The sequence below is a fragment of the Sciurus vulgaris genome, assembly GCF_902686455.1.
Source record: "Sciurus vulgaris genome assembly, chromosome: 4".
In the NCBI taxonomy this organism is placed as follows: domain Eukaryota; kingdom Metazoa; phylum Chordata; class Mammalia; order Rodentia; family Sciuridae; genus Sciurus; species Sciurus vulgaris.
Genome location: NC_136464.1, coordinates 159358931 through 159374226, shown reverse-complemented (window position 1 = coordinate 159374226; position 15296 = coordinate 159358931). Strand labels below are relative to the sequence as shown.

At 42.4% G+C, this 15296-nt stretch overlaps 1 protein-coding gene across 5 annotated transcripts in view; it reads left to right on the top strand.

Moving 5' to 3' along the window:
- The window catches only part of B3GLCT (beta 3-glucosyltransferase), a 115275-nt gene that overhangs the window by 22473 nt on the left and 77506 nt on the right, over positions 1-15296 (top strand). For 3 of the 5 annotated variants that reach the window (XM_079135893.1, XM_079135891.1, XM_079135892.1), the window contains exon 2: positions 13050-13089. In XM_079135893.1, coding sequence (XP_078992019.1) covers positions 13050-13089 — 40 coding nt within the window. Of the gene's footprint in view, positions 1-7150; positions 7201-13049; positions 13090-15296 lie in introns of all 5 variants that reach the window. The other 2 variants (XM_079135894.1, XM_079135895.1) reach the window with 1 other exon arrangement.

The following is a 15296-nucleotide window of genomic DNA, read 5'->3' as shown; positions in this document are numbered from 1 at the left end:
GTCTGTCCCAATGCTAAGATTTTGTAGTTGGTTACATGAGCAAAGGGCTCTTCAGCTTTGAATGTACTGTTCTGAACCTGAACGTACATCAACTTATTTGATTCTTATTTCATTTTACCCTCTGCAGGGAGACAAGCAGGCTCAGAGAGTTTGAGTCACTAGCCTGCAGTTGCTGAACTACTACATGGCACAGCTGGATTTGAACCTAGTTGGTCTGAGTCTAGGCTCTGTGTTTTGGCCTTGTGCTGTTCCATATCTCATAGTCTAGCAAGGCTGGGGTCTTGGGTCTCTTAGACGGTGACATCTTTCTATTGCACTATGCAGCTTGAAGGACACAGTTCCTGGAAGGAACTTGAAAATTCCTTCAAGAACTATGTTCCCTCCTGCTTCTTTCCCTGCCTGGCCATTCCTTTTTGTCTTCTTATAGTTTTGTCCCTGAGATGTTGTGGTCCCCTGCCCTGATCTTGACTTGCATGCTGTACCTGCATGGACACACCCAATCTTGTGACTTTGTCCTTTGGTACTGTGGAGACATCATTACTGGGACCTTTTACTGCACTGCTCTGTGCTGGGCTCCACATCTGGAGACCAGCTGCAATGGGAGACTTCCACCTGAACATCATCAGAACCTGGGGAACCAAACCAAGCTTTCCCACACACCTGCTCACCCGCCCTTGGATTAGCCTGTGTGTGACATCCCCGTCAAGGAGTCCTCTGCCTTCCACCCTCAGCAATATGATTTGTGTCAAAGACTATAGCTTCTGTATCTTCAGTCTCAGTCATCTGTGCCTGGACATTGCCCCACCTCTGATCAGGCCTGGATCTGTCCTTGCCTGACTGCAGTAGCTTCTTAGCTGGCATGTTTGTGTTCTTTTTTGTCTCCCCACATTACCTCCAGAACATGTTGAGGACACACAGCTCAATATGGTATTTCCCTCTTTGAGTACCTTAGATGATTTCCCCCCACAATTTAAAACCAGATTCCCTAACACTAACTTCTTTCATGATATGGCCCCTGACACTCTCAGCCTCATCTCTAGTCCTTGTAAGCCCCCTTAGATGTTCCCACCCCAGTCACTCCTGAGCCCCAGGCATCCCTGTCATTGAAGTCCTAGGCTGTCGGGGGAGGGGTGGTGAATTCAGGGAACTCCAACAGATCAGGTCTGGCCACTTGCCTCAACAATCAAATGGAAAAAGTAATGGTGAAATAGGGAAGGAATTTAATCAGTATAGCAGGAAGCAAAGGGATCAAGCATCCTTAGTCCTGAACAGATAAGATTTTCGGGTTTAAATAGGGGAAGGAACAAAAGTGGGGAGGGGAGTGGGGAAGTATGCACAGTTAGGCAGCCTTGTTCAAACTGGGATCTGGTTGATCATTTTCTCAGGTCTGGTTCTGATGGCTCCAGAGAAGTCATTTTCACTTGAAGGGACAATCTGGTTTCCATCAGGAGCTGACTGCTCCTGCTGAGGGGGGCAGTCTTGGTTGCTGTCATGGAGTAAATGTTCCCCTCAGAGGGCCAGGCCCATCACGGGGTGATCTGTCTGCAAGGCTTGCTGTTCCAAGAATCTTGAAAACATCTTATTTCCTCTTATCTTGGTGCCTTCAGCCTTAAAGGGGGAGGATTATCAGCTCTAGACAGACACTTTTAAATAATTAACATGTCTACCTGCAGAGTTGAGAAGGAATCTGACCCACAGTTTAAGGCAGAAAAGAGACAGATACAAAATGAAGGCAGAGATGCCAAGCTTTAAATTACCCATCAGAGACGCCTTCAGGCCAAGTACGGAGTCAGTGCTTTCAGCAAAAGCAGCCTCTAAGCCCCTTACATCTGCACCCCAGCCACTCTTCTCAGGTGTCCCTGTCCCACTCACTTCCCCACTCAGGGGTCCCTGCCTCCCCTCAGCTTTCCTTTCCTGGTGACACCTTTCTTTTGCAAGTGTTCATGCCCAGGCACACTGGATTGTCTGCCCTGCTTTCTGTGCAGAGGTCTGTTTCCAGGACTCCTTGGCTTTGCACTTGAAGTCCCTGCTGTACCTGCATGGGATCTGCTGCCTCAAGCAGGGCATTGAGCTCATGCCATGCCCTGCTTCCCTCCCCGGCAGCCTCCCCTCCTTTCTGCCCCCTGCCTGGGGAGGAGCCCCTCCCCTCAGACTCCCTAGTACCTGCCATTAGAATGAGCTTCTCTCCACTTGGTTGTTGACTGACTGGCTTCTCTCCTGCATCAGCCAGTGAGCTCCTGGGGAGCTGCACATACATCTCCAGCTTTCCCACTTCTAGCATAATGTGTGACACACAGTACACGCAGTGACTCTTGTCTGTTGAACTCAAATGAAAATCTGAGTGAATAATGATAATGACAGCTGCTGACACCTATAGCACTTAGTGTGGGCCAGGCCCTATTCTGAATGTTACACTTGCTAAACCATTTGGTGCTTAGCCACCTTGTGGGCTGGTCCTGTCATTCAGCCCCAGCGTGGAGTGACAGGGTCCTCCACCCCGTGGAAGTGGATGGAGCTGCTCCCCTGTGGGTTTGCAACTGCAGGGTCAGTGGATGAAGGGAAGAAAAGCAGGCTCTATCCACTGTCATGGGGTCTCACTTTCTTCCTTCCGCTGTGGATTACCTTCAAAGCATGTAATTGGAAACAAGCAAACTGGTCTTGGGCCACATGTGCATCCTGGAGCTTAAGGCCCCTTCTGGAGGAGAGGACCTGGAAGTAAACCTGGATTGCTCCGGGGAGGGGGAGCCCCTGGAGGCTGGAGCTGCACTGGGTGAAATGTTTTGTAAGTAGGTCACAGAAAAGAAAGTGAAGCCAAGGGCTTCTTCCCACAGTGCTTTAGAAGAAAAAGTCTGTGTGGCATCCTCGTGAGAGCCAGAGTCAGGCTGGGGCACCTGCTGCAGGTTTCCAGGATGTGTCCCTGTGAGCTTTGGGCTGGGTGGCAGAGCCACAGCACTAGGTTTCAACCTGCCCTTTGGCTTTTATTCGGGGTACACAACCACCTGAACCCTGATGGGCTGATAGCCATTTTCCTGGTCATCTGCATGACCTCAGCTAAGTTGGATGCTGAGCGTTTTATACCTCATTTAATTTACAACTCCTCTGAGGTGGAGTTATTTGGTACCTTTGTGAGTTCTTTTTTGTGCATCGCATTGGTTTCTATGTAGATGTTCCTGGGAGAGTTTGGGAAGACAAATCAGGAGAACAAAATCGAGTCAGGAATTAGGAAGCAAAATTATCTTCCCTGAATGGAGACAGGGGTCCCTTGTTCCCTCTCAGGAACCAGAAAAGAAAGTTGATTAGTGTTGCTTAAATGCATTGCAATTAGCTCCTCGAGTTTTCTTACACTCTGGGGTTTAGACTAGTCTGTAAATCTTAGTCCCAGGTTAGTTGTAAAATTTTGATTTATCCTTCTGGATAGGTGTGCTAACTCATTCGTCGGCTTGAATTATTTAGAGTTATCATGAAAAAGGTCTGATTTCTATTGCCTTCCTGATTTGCACTTTAAATATAGTTCCCTGTCTCAAGTCTCCAGAATTCATGTTGGAAATAGAATAGAGAAAATTACTTTTAAACAGCAGTTTGGCATATAACAGCGTGATTTACCTTGGAATATTTCTCCAACTGCTTTTAAGGCACTAACACCAAGTTTGTTAGAATTTGAATCTGGAAATTAGCATGAAACCAAACAGCAAACATTGAGCCCCAGGTGGTCATTGCGTGTGCTCCTTTGATTTGGGGGCCCTGAATTGGGGGACTCTTCTCTCCCTCTGTCCCTCATTGGATAGCCCAGGTCCACAATGTTCAATTCATAGCACGTACACCCCGTCTCTTTTAGCACTGGGTAGACTTGAATTTTTGAGAAAAATCAAGTCTATTATATACATAAGAAATATATGACATTTCAAACAGACTTGAAATTAACAATTCAGCCTTCCTGACAACTTATAGAATGAGAATTACATATAAATACAGCACACTTACAGTGCCAATGCTTCATAATCTTATACTGTGATTTATACAGCTTTTCTTTATATTTTATATATCCTACCATGCTCATTTGATTAATATACCTTAAATCTGCACTGCTTCAGGATATAGAAATTTAAAAAGAGGAATAAAGCAAGCACAATGACCTATCTCCTCTCACTTTATGAAAATGAAAACATTATGTATGAACTAATTTAAGAAATTTAAGACTTACACACTTTAGTAGCTAGAACTAAACATAAGCAATAAAAAATTCAATAGATTTTGTTAGAATTGTAGAAAGGAACAGGAACAAGTTCTTATCTTCCTTGCAATTTTTTCTCATTTATTTGCACCATTTCTACTTCATTTCCATGGAACCAGGATTTTGTTGGTAGGAGTTCTTCAAATGATTCATTATTTTAAGATTAGATTTATTAGTGGCATAGCATATTCTGTATATTCAGAAAACATTTAGGTCCTTGATGATTTCTTTTGTTTGTTTGAGATTTTGTAAATTTAACAATAAAACCAAATGGTACTTTAAAAAAACATTCCTTTGACGATCATTCTTGCTTCATAGGAAAGTAGCTGATGGATCTCTTATGTCATTGCTTTAAATATTATAGAATTTGTATCTATCATGAGAAAAGGGAGTTTGTAATTTCACAGCAGAATGAAAGGGATAAATGACGGACTTTTTTTTTTTTTTTTAAGGATTTTTAAACTCTGCATCTGTGTATTTTGGGGATGGAACTAAAATCTAGTTTAACATTAGCTTGGTTAAGCCTTGTCTAAATGAAGGAATGGTGTCTTGATTTCGACCAGCAGGATCGGTGGAACTCACTTGATTTACTGGCAGTATCTTCCCTCTGTGTAATTCCTACTTTAAACACTTCTGTTGTCAAGTGATATTAGCTGCTTACTTATGAAAGGCAGCGTGTCAGTGATTTTCAGTACTGCCATCTTTCCTGCCCCGTGCTCTACATTCTGAGGCCAGGGGCTGTCGCGTGGACATAGCCATCTGACCTCACCAAGAAGTCAGGTGAAAGTCAACCCTAGTTATTAGATGATGTCGTGGAAGCTGTTAAATTGGAGAAAGCAATTTTACTTGCTTAAAGAGGAAATTCTAACCCCTAGATCTTTGTCCGTGTTTGGAGTAGGGATGGATTGGGGGTGAGGGAGATTAGTTTTTGAATTAAAGTCATGTATTAGTCTAGCCTTACTAATTTGAATTTCTACCAGTTCTCAGAATATTCTGTCTTTTGAAATTCTGTGGTACTAAGTGATGTTACCATGTTGCAAACACCCCCCCCCCCATGCTTCTTATTTATTTATTCATTTTTAGTGCTAGGGAACCATCTTAGGGCCTTGGACAAACTAAGCACGTGCTCTAACACTGAGCTAAGCCCCCAGCTCCTGATGTTTATTAAATAATTCTATTTTGATATCTTCTTGAGGGTTTTATATGTGCAGAGTATGTTAAAGGCAAATGGAATAAAAAAAACAAAAAATATTAAGTATGCTGAAACAATTTAAATGGCATTTGAGGCTACATCTCTCCTCTCTTCTTAGACCTAGATGAATACGTATTTGGGTTTTGCTTTTGCTGTGTGTGTGTGTGTGCATGTATCCGTGTGCATGCATAAGTGAGAACATGGATCAGACTCTGGCGAAAATAAGTTGGGGGGGGCACTAAACGCCTTCATTTTGCTGAGTCAATGCTAAGGTTTTAGGAGTAGGCAGCCCTTAAGCCATGTGAACCCAGGGCTATAATGAAGATTTGCATTCATTCATTCAAAATCATTGAGCTTCTATGTACTGTGTTCTTGGTGTATGGGGCAATAGTCAATAAAACTATTTCTGGATAAACTAAGATAAAAAGACACATGATAAGTCTTTGATGAGAAGTACAGCAGAGTGAGGGGAAAAGCAGGGCGTGGAGTCGGGCATTTATTATTTTAGACCAGGAGGTCTCAGGAAGGCCTCGCGTTCCATCTGCTCGTATCTTAATTCCACATGCAGAGGTTTATTTGGCTTGCATTTCGATTTCACCCTGCCTTTTGAAATGTCATTCTGGAACTGGAAACGATTGAACCATGTTAGTCATTTGCTTCTTGGTGCGAGTATGTTTTAGGTTATTTCCTTTGAGCAAATGTTCATGGGAATTTGAGGCAGTAGATGTCTGGGGGTGAGGAGTATTAGGTGGAAGGGATCCAAACGGGTGGCGTTGTCTCTTGCCTCTGAGTGGGGTCTCCCTGCCCTCAGGGCGCTGTGCCTCTGACACTTCTGGTGCTAATTACTGCTCCATGGTATCGCTGCTCTGATTCTGCACCTTGGCATTGCCCGTTCACTCAGGAATGCTGACTGGAGAAAGCGAAGGCTTTGCAGCGCTTTCTGTTTGACTGTTCAGGAAAAAGGCATTGTACAACGAGGGTATTATCTTTTGTTCATTAACCTTCTTGACTGTTTGGATTATCATTTTGCTTTATATTTTTAATGCAGAACCCAAGCGTGTCTCTAGGGAGATCTTTGTCTATTTATGGGCTCTAACTCAGAACATTAAATCATTCTGAATGGGGAGTGATTTTAATTCCCCTCACTCCTGCCCTGTCACCTTAGTGGGGGTTTTGTACACTCTCCTTGCTCACTAACAGCAGCATCTGTGTTGCACTTCTAACCCTGTGCCCCGCCCCCCCCCCAAAAAAAAAAAAAAAAAAAAAAACTTGCTCCAAATTTAGTTCTGTTGCCTGCCAGCTTTGGCAGTGATGGCAAGGGTAGGAATTTGTACTTCCCTCTGGATTCTTGGGAGTTTTCGTTTGCTTGTGAAGGCACCAAAATCAAGATTTCTAAGAAATATTTTGCATACATCTGTGTGTGGGGCGGGGGGGTGGGATTGGGGTGGTTTATATCCATGGACGCACAGATTTTAATTTCTTTGATGTAGTATTTCTTTTTCTTGGTAGTACAAGCATGTTGACTTCACATCAATGAATAATTCTAGGTATGAGATGAAAAAAGCACACAATACTAGTTTGCAGAGATGCAGCTGCTTAAAAATGAGCAAAATGTATCTTGTTAAAGTCTCTTTTTTCCCCTCATTATAAAAAAAACTGTTGAATGTGAGAGCAAACCTAAATTGCTATTTTAATGTAAAAATGTTCCTTTTCTTTTTTTTCCCCAGCTTTTGCTTTGGTGCCAAAAGGTGTAAAGAAAGAGGTCAAGCAGTTTCAGGTACTGATTCTAACGTTCTCGTCTACCCCTCACCTCAGCGACTTTGCATTAAATGGAACTGTAAAGGTTTTGTCCTTCACTAGTTAATGTGTTTATTTCTTTTGTTGTATAAATTAATATAATGTTGATCCACATAGATTTAAAGCCCTAACAGCAGCCTACAGGTAGACTTGCTTAAAAATCCTTTAATAGTTACATAAGATCCGTTAAGTTTCAAAATCATTTTAGGATAAAAGGTGTTTGGCATGGCAGTAGACATTTTAGAAGTCTTGCTTAAGTACCATAGTTTTTTCCAGTCTTACTATATCCTAATATTGGATTTAGTTTTCCCAGTCAGTGAAAGGACTTTGCTTAGTTACAGGACTGTCAAAAGCCTGATTACTGTCACCTTGAAGGTGGCTCCTTGTGGGAGGGGATGCTGGGTTCTCGACCCCAAAAGCAACTAAGCTGCCATAATCTTTGCATGCTCAGAATCAAAACCAGCCTGGGGGGCCAGCGGAGAGGGAGCAGCACTTACCAACTCTCAGAGCTGCTTTGCTTTGATCACTGGTTAGTTGCATTCAAGAATCTCATCGAAATTTTTACTGTTTGGGCTTTGCAAGGGACCAGTGAAGCACATGAAAAAGAGAAACAGCATTTCAAAATATGATTCGCTTTTGTCATATTAATTATGGTTTTGCTAAGTCTGATTTACCCCACAATTGATATAAATGCATTTATCAAGAGTATCATCTCTTCTAACTATCTGTGGGGTTCTGCCACAGGGGAAATAAAATCAATAATGTCTTATGATTTTAAGACTTTTTATGGTTAATAAAGCATTTTCACACACTTCATTTAATTTGATCTTCTCAATGATTCTGTTATCGCAAAGTAAATATTTCCAGTTATAACAGAGATGATAAAGCCTTAGAGAAGTTAAGTGATTTTTACCAAGGTCACATGATTATTAAGAAATGAAGTTAAAAGTTTCTGAATCCTTGAATTTTTCACCCTTTACCATTTTATATTACATAGTCATGTGCATTATGTGTTTGGTAATTGTGAGGGTTATTTAATGACAAATTTACTCTATTTTGCCATATAATCATTGCAGATTTTATTTTTTTCAAAAAAGTGTGTTATAGCCATTATGTGAAGCTTTTTGAAAATGGATTGTGTGGTATTACTTAAAAATAATTTATTACAAAACTCCCTTTTGTTGAAGATTAGGATGCACAGAATACTTGTGAACAAATAATAATAAAATTGTATAGACCAAATCCGTGCATATCATTTCTTCATGATAGGTTAACAAACATTTTTCCAGACTGAAAGATAAAAAATTTAACACACGAGTTGTTATTGATTTGCACATTGTAGCTGAAATACTGCACTTGAGAAAATTTACTACAGTGCTGCAAATTATGGACTTAGAAAATTTAATCCTCTGTGTCTGAAGAATCACGCTACTATTTTGTTATCTGCTGAAACATTCTCAGTGCCACTCATTTTAGATGTGTGTACCTTTAGTACTGCAGCACCCTAAAGAAACCAGGCGAGAGGCCCTTTCCTAATGCACTGACAGTGCGCATGCGCTGAACATTCTAGGCTTGCAGCGCGTCAGAAGACACTTGTGCATCCACGTGCCACTGCTGATCATGTCGGTGCACTGTTCACCTTTTAAGGGGACAGAATTAGACCGTATGATGATTATGTGAAGAAAGGTTATAAACCAATTTTTGGACTAAAAAACAGAGGTGTGATGGTTATGCAGTGGTACAATTACATAGTGAAATACGGTAAAGTTCTACCTAAGGATTATTAATAGGGAATTAAATTTTGTTTAATGAATTTAGAAATTATAGTATAGTTTTTTAAGTATAGGTTCAAGCTGTTTTTCTGATGAGAAACTGTATATATATAGTTTGCTTTAAGTGCATACATAAATTTAGAGTCCTATAAATGAGTCTTATATTTTAATGTCATTTTTCCTGCAAAGGTATTAATGTACTTGAAAGATGTCATTAACTGCACCTATGCGTGTGCTTTCCAGCCAAAATAACTGTTGCTCCCATGAGCAGAGGCTATGTATCGTGTCTATTACATAATCACTATACCTGAAACTGGGAGATGGAGAGGAATTAGTTTGTACAAGGTTGTCCAAACCTGTACTTGAACCTGGAGATAGAATTTAAGGCTCTGAACATTGACTACTTAAATTTTGTTGTCATTAATTCATCACCCAAGCAAAATTGACCAAGATCTGCCCTGCTACTGTTGCCCAAGGCAGCTGCCTCCGATTCACCTCACCTCATGTTTGCCTTAGTCAAATGCCCCATGTTAGGCTTTTTGTCCAATGCAGGCCACCCTAGGTGGGGATGGGTTTCTCATTCAAGCAATAGGTACACTCACTGATGGCATTGGCTTAGACTCCCTATCAAATTCACGAGAGCTGCCAGTGACCTGATGTGCATCTGTGGCCTGACCTCTGGGCTCACTCCTCTCTCAAGTTCCTAGTGTTTGGCACCATCTTGGATTCTGACCCATGAACAGTTTCAGGGGAGCCTGCCCACCCAAGACTGAACTCCAGGCTGTAGGTGCTGCCTCAGTTGTGACTATCCATCTGCCTTCGGACTGCATTGCTGTAGCCTGTGGTGGCATGTGGTTTTGCATCCTGTGTGGCATGAGGTTAATCGAGTACACTGGAGGCAAAGTGCCACAGTTCATCTCTTCTCCACCACGTTGTGGGACTTAGCCTCCCTATGTCTCAGTTTTTTCATCTGTAAGATGGGGTAATAGGTTCTACTTCAAAGGGCTGTTTGGAAGGGGTGTGTGTGTGTGTGTGTGTGTGTGTGTGTGTGTGTGTGTACATATGTGAGTTTACAACTCAGAATGGTACAGATCCTAATTAATTGTTTACCTGATAACAAGAAATGTCCTATGTAACCTTTCAAGAGGTTGCTTAAACCTCTCTTCTGCCTAGAGAAGTTAAAGTAATGAAGAAAAAGACCTTACTACTTTCATTAGTTAAATTTCTTTTTGTGGAGGTAGTTGAAGTCACCTGAGCTAGTAATTAGTGGAGGCAGAATTAGAAAACATGTCCAGCTTATAACTGAGTGGATTAATTTATTCAAAATCCAGAGGGGGTGGTGATGACAGGTGGAAGATGGCACCTTATTTCTCTTTCCTCATCAGAAATTTCATATCAAAAATTTTTGAGCATGTTATACTTTTTTTTATGAAGAAGTTACAAATTAAGGATTGCATATTTGGGTTGCATGTGTTCAAATCTGTTGTGGCTTAAAAACATCAAACCCATGTGAACGAGTGACATGAGTGTCTTTTCCTGGTTCGAATGGGAGCTGTTGGCAGAGTGAATGCATTAATAACAAATGTCTTTCCTATCTGAATGGTAATTCAGTTGACTTATACAACCTTGACTGTGAGCACATTCTGATTAATATTGATAGTCAGTTTAAGAAATGTGGCAGCAGAGATAATAAAACAAACCATGTGTTTCTTTCTTCTTAGAAAGAACTAAGCCTATCCACCAGGGGCACTGAAGACAGAATTTTAAATGTTCTGTCAGTTTGTTCATTTAGTCTAATTTTCCATCTCAAAGGGGAGATGACTCAAGCCCATTCTGGTTCCATTTCAGTTCACCTACTGCACCTGTTCCTTGGGTATTTTATTTTTACAGTTTACAAATTGAGTCATTTGAAACAGCTAATCATTTCCTAGCTATTGTGTCAGCCAGTCTGAGCTACAGTGCTTAATAACAACTAGAGAGGTATATAATTTGCGTTGCTGTTCTTAGATTTCACGAAGTTCTCTGGTGGAAAGTTCAGCTGGTGTACTAGTTTGTTGAAGTTAGTCTGGAACCACTGCTTTCTGCCATTTTTCATCTTTTGACTTGTTGTTCAAGGTGACTTCTGTTGTGGACGTTACCTTTAGCTTACTCTCAAAATATGTTCTGGGTGATGCTGTGCATGCACAGTGGTGTGAGGACTTGACTTTCATCCTGGTTTTTGGCTCGTGACTTGGGCCCTGGGAAATTCCTGTATCTTCCTTAAGATAAAGGATTGTCTTATTGGGGAAAGGGCAGTATTGGATTTAATCATCACCAGTGCTGTGTCTAGAGCTAAACATTTTACTTTTCTGTGAGTTTTATCTGGCAGCTAATTTTGTGGTTTTGCAAGAAGCAGGCAGCTTTGGCCCAAGCACAAACATCAGGTTAATGGCGGGAGACAGTGGTGCCCAGGAGCCAAGTCCAGTGCTCCTGCCCTACAGCCGGTGCTTCTGGTCAGGTATGGCATTTAGGGTATTTAGTGCAGGGAGTCCATGCCCACTAACTTAAGAGCTAACCTGGCTTTGGCTTTGTACATTCAAAGAAGTGGGCTAACTCTCCAGGCTTTTAAAATAGGTTCTTCCAAAAGCATTAAGTGTCATTAATCCTGAGATCTAACAAATGAGCATCTAACTATGGGCTCCTGTCTGCTCACTGGCCTTTCTAGTCTTGACACAAAGATAATTTCATGAAATGCCATCCAAAGTCATCATTTCCCTATGTTTAGCTGTCTCTCCTCCCTTTCTATTGTCTCTGCCCCTTTGGCATTCTTAAAGGACACATTGCTTTGTGGCTGTATCTTGGCTTTTAAGGTGCTCCCAGTTTTGATGGCGGAGGTTCACAATCAAATCTTAGTGCAGTATATGAAGAAAATTGAGGGCTATTTGCCAACATCCAGGTGTCATGATTATAGCATATGGCTGTTGAAAGTGGAAAAGAGCAATTAGGAAAAAAACCCCTTTTTAGTCTGCTGAGAAGACAACAGAAATGGCAGATTCAACTGCTGATACCTTGCACTTTGTCAGGGAATCTTTTGAGAGTTTCTCCTTGAATTACATAGGGTCAGAACCAGGCATTTTTGTGGTAGCATCCAGCTTCCCGTGTCTGGAGCTTGCCAGCTCTGAGGTACTTCTTTTTTTTTACTTGTGACTGTGTGTGTTGCTGTAACAGAATACCTGAGACTGGGTAATTATTTATAAAGAACTAAGGTTTATTTCTTATAGTTCTGGAGGCTTTGAAATTCAAGGTGGGGGACATCCAGTGAGGGCTTTTTTGCTAGAGTCCCTGGTTCCATGGCAGAAAGCAGAAAAGCAAAAGAGCACGTGTGAGAGCAGAGAGGACTGCACCCGCATTTATAACACACTCACTCTTGATATTGAACCCATTGCCACACTAATGACATGAGCCCGCTTGTGAGGCTGAGCCCTAATCACCTGTTAAAGGTTCCATCTGTCAACACTGTTGCACTGAGAGGAAGTTTTCAACATGTCCTTTTGGGGGAGCACATTCAAGCCATAGCCACTGCCATCGGCTGGCCTCCTCTGACGCCCTGTGCAGGCCCCTAGGGTTGCCTCTCAGGAAGTGGAGAACATGGTGGGAACCTTCTTGGTGACAGTGGGTCCAAACCCCTAAGAGCTTGTCTTCCTGAGGAATGCCCTGCCAGGAATGGGACTAGCCCTGATCAGTTTGTGATGCTTTTGAGTTGACAAGGATTCTAAAATTAACTTTCAAAGAACATCATCCTACACAGGAGGAAAGAGCTTCAGCTCAATTAAGGGATCCACCCAGGATCATGTAAGAGAGGCGCAGTCCCATTTCAGAGCTTCTGGGTGGTGCAGAAATACTCCATTGCTGCTTTCCCACTACATTTTGGTCTTATTTCTTTAGGAAAGTGTTTCCAAGCTTCTGTCTTCAAGTCTTCCCCCTAAGTGTTAATATGTACCATACGTATTTGTTCACTGTATTGCTAACTCTTGCTATTCAATGAGATTTATCATTTTCTCTTTCATTTCAAATACAGGATTTGAAGAAAAGTGGCATATCAAGAAAAAGTGACATAGGTAAGTGATGACTTTTTTTTTTTAAACTAAGAGTATTCGCAGGTGAATTTGTGGTACATTATATTTCATAAAGTGGATTTTTCTTTCTGTTTTTATTTATTGGATACTTTTTGTTCTTCATATATTCTTTGGGCCAGCTCAATATTTACTCTCATGCAGAGGTAGAGAGAACACTTTTCAGACAGGCATATTAGCACATGTGTTAGAGGTAACAACTAATATGTTAGATTTAATTCCCTCAGTCATCATTCACTGAGCTTTTCATGAGGATATAGCATCATGCCTGGGTGGGTGCTGTGTTGGGGGATGCAGAGCAGGATAAGACATAAGTTTCTGTTATTAGGGGCTGTGTTAGTTCATTTTTTGTTGCTACAACAAAATACTGAGGATGAGTATTTATGAAGAAAAGAAGTTTATTTAGCTTACAGTTCTAGAGGCTGAAAGTCCAAGAACATGAAGCTCCATTTGTTCTGACTCTGGCGAGGGCCCCCTGGGCTGTGTCAGATCATGGCAGATGGCATCATGGCAGGGATGAGTAGGACAGGGAAATGTCACATGGCAAGACAGGAAGCCAGAGAGATTCAGGGGTCAGGCTCTCTCTTTATAGCAGCTCATTCTCAGAGGAATTTCCTGGGGTCTCAGGAGAACTACATTAAACTCTTCTGAGGGCAGCACCCCCAGTGAACTAACCACCTCCCATTAGGCTCCACCCCTTAAAGATCTCACCACTTCATAACACTGCCACACTGGGGACCAAGCCTCCAGGGCATGAGCCTTTGTGGGACACATTCAAAAGATACCCACACCACAGCAGAGACTCGTACTTAGTGGGAGAAGAGGACAAGCTGTGGCCAGGCTCCACACTTATCTGGTGGATAGCTGTGTGCCTTTAGGGGTCAGTTCAGTCACATCCATCAGACTTGTCTGGAGGATTCTGGCACAAAACCTCTCCTCCCTCCTTGGTAACACACCGCCCTTCTGTCACAGCCCCTCCACACCTTTGTTGGGGCTACTTTTTAACACACCTCTCCCCACCCCTGCATGTGGTAAGCATCCTTAGGGATGTGACCATGAGTGAGCCACTTTTTAGTGTCAGCCTGTGTGTGGACAGAGGGTGAGCTGCACCTCTGTGAGTAGGGGTGGGCCTGTCCTCCAGGTGTGAACTTGGTCATTGTCCTTCATCCCAGGGAGGCCATGGAGACCTGGAGATAAGTGTTGGATAAGAAGGAACACTTTCCTTTCTAGGCCTTTCCTTCCTGAGCCTGTATTCTGAGGCATGCAGAAGTGCAGGAAGTCACCCCCACCCCTGAACATGGAAGGGGAAGGTGACCTCTGCTGGAGAGGTGCATCTGGGGCCATGGGCCTATGGGGCATGGTTTAGGGTCTGCAGGCTCTGAGAGCAGCTGCATTAAAAAAAAAAAAAAAAAAAAAATATATATATATATATATATATATATATATATATTTATATATGTATATATTTGTAGGTGGACACAATACCTTTATTTTATTTTTATGTGGTGCTGAGGATCCAACCCGGGGCCTCGTGCGTACTAGTTGGGTGCTCTACCACTGAGCCCCAACCCCAGCCCCGAGCAGCTGCAGTTAAGAGGCCTTACCTGTTCATTGTTTTTTTTGTCTGTTACGACACCCTGGATGGTTCAGCTACTCCTTCCCATGAGGAGATTTTCTCTCTGCTGCCCTGCCACCCCTGGTGTTTTGGGTATTTGTATGTTTGTTTCATGGGAGCTGTTGGGTCTCCTCACAGTGCTTGGTTATTTAGAGAACTAATGAACTGAGTCTGCAGCATGGGCTCGAAACTGCCCAGAGGAACTTACCCTGGACAAGGAAATTGACGTTCGTGCAATTGCAAATTGCAAGTCATGGTGATACTTAACTTGGTATCAGTTCCTTTGAAAAAGACCCAGGGGGATTCTTTCTCCCAAGTCTTCTGAGTACCTACAGGAACAGAAGGCTACTAAAAAGCGATACAATCGTAGTCACTGTGTCACCAGAAAAGCCTAATCAGTCGACTCTGGCTTGCAGTTACTCTCACTGAGGAAGACAGAGTGGGAGTGGCTCTTCCCGTGAGTGTCTGTATGCATGTTTACCCCTCGTTTTAAATCACAAGGCTACTTGTTATTCACCTTTTAGCAGAAGAACCTGTATTGATTTCTCATCAGAAAAGCACGGGCATGATGAAATCC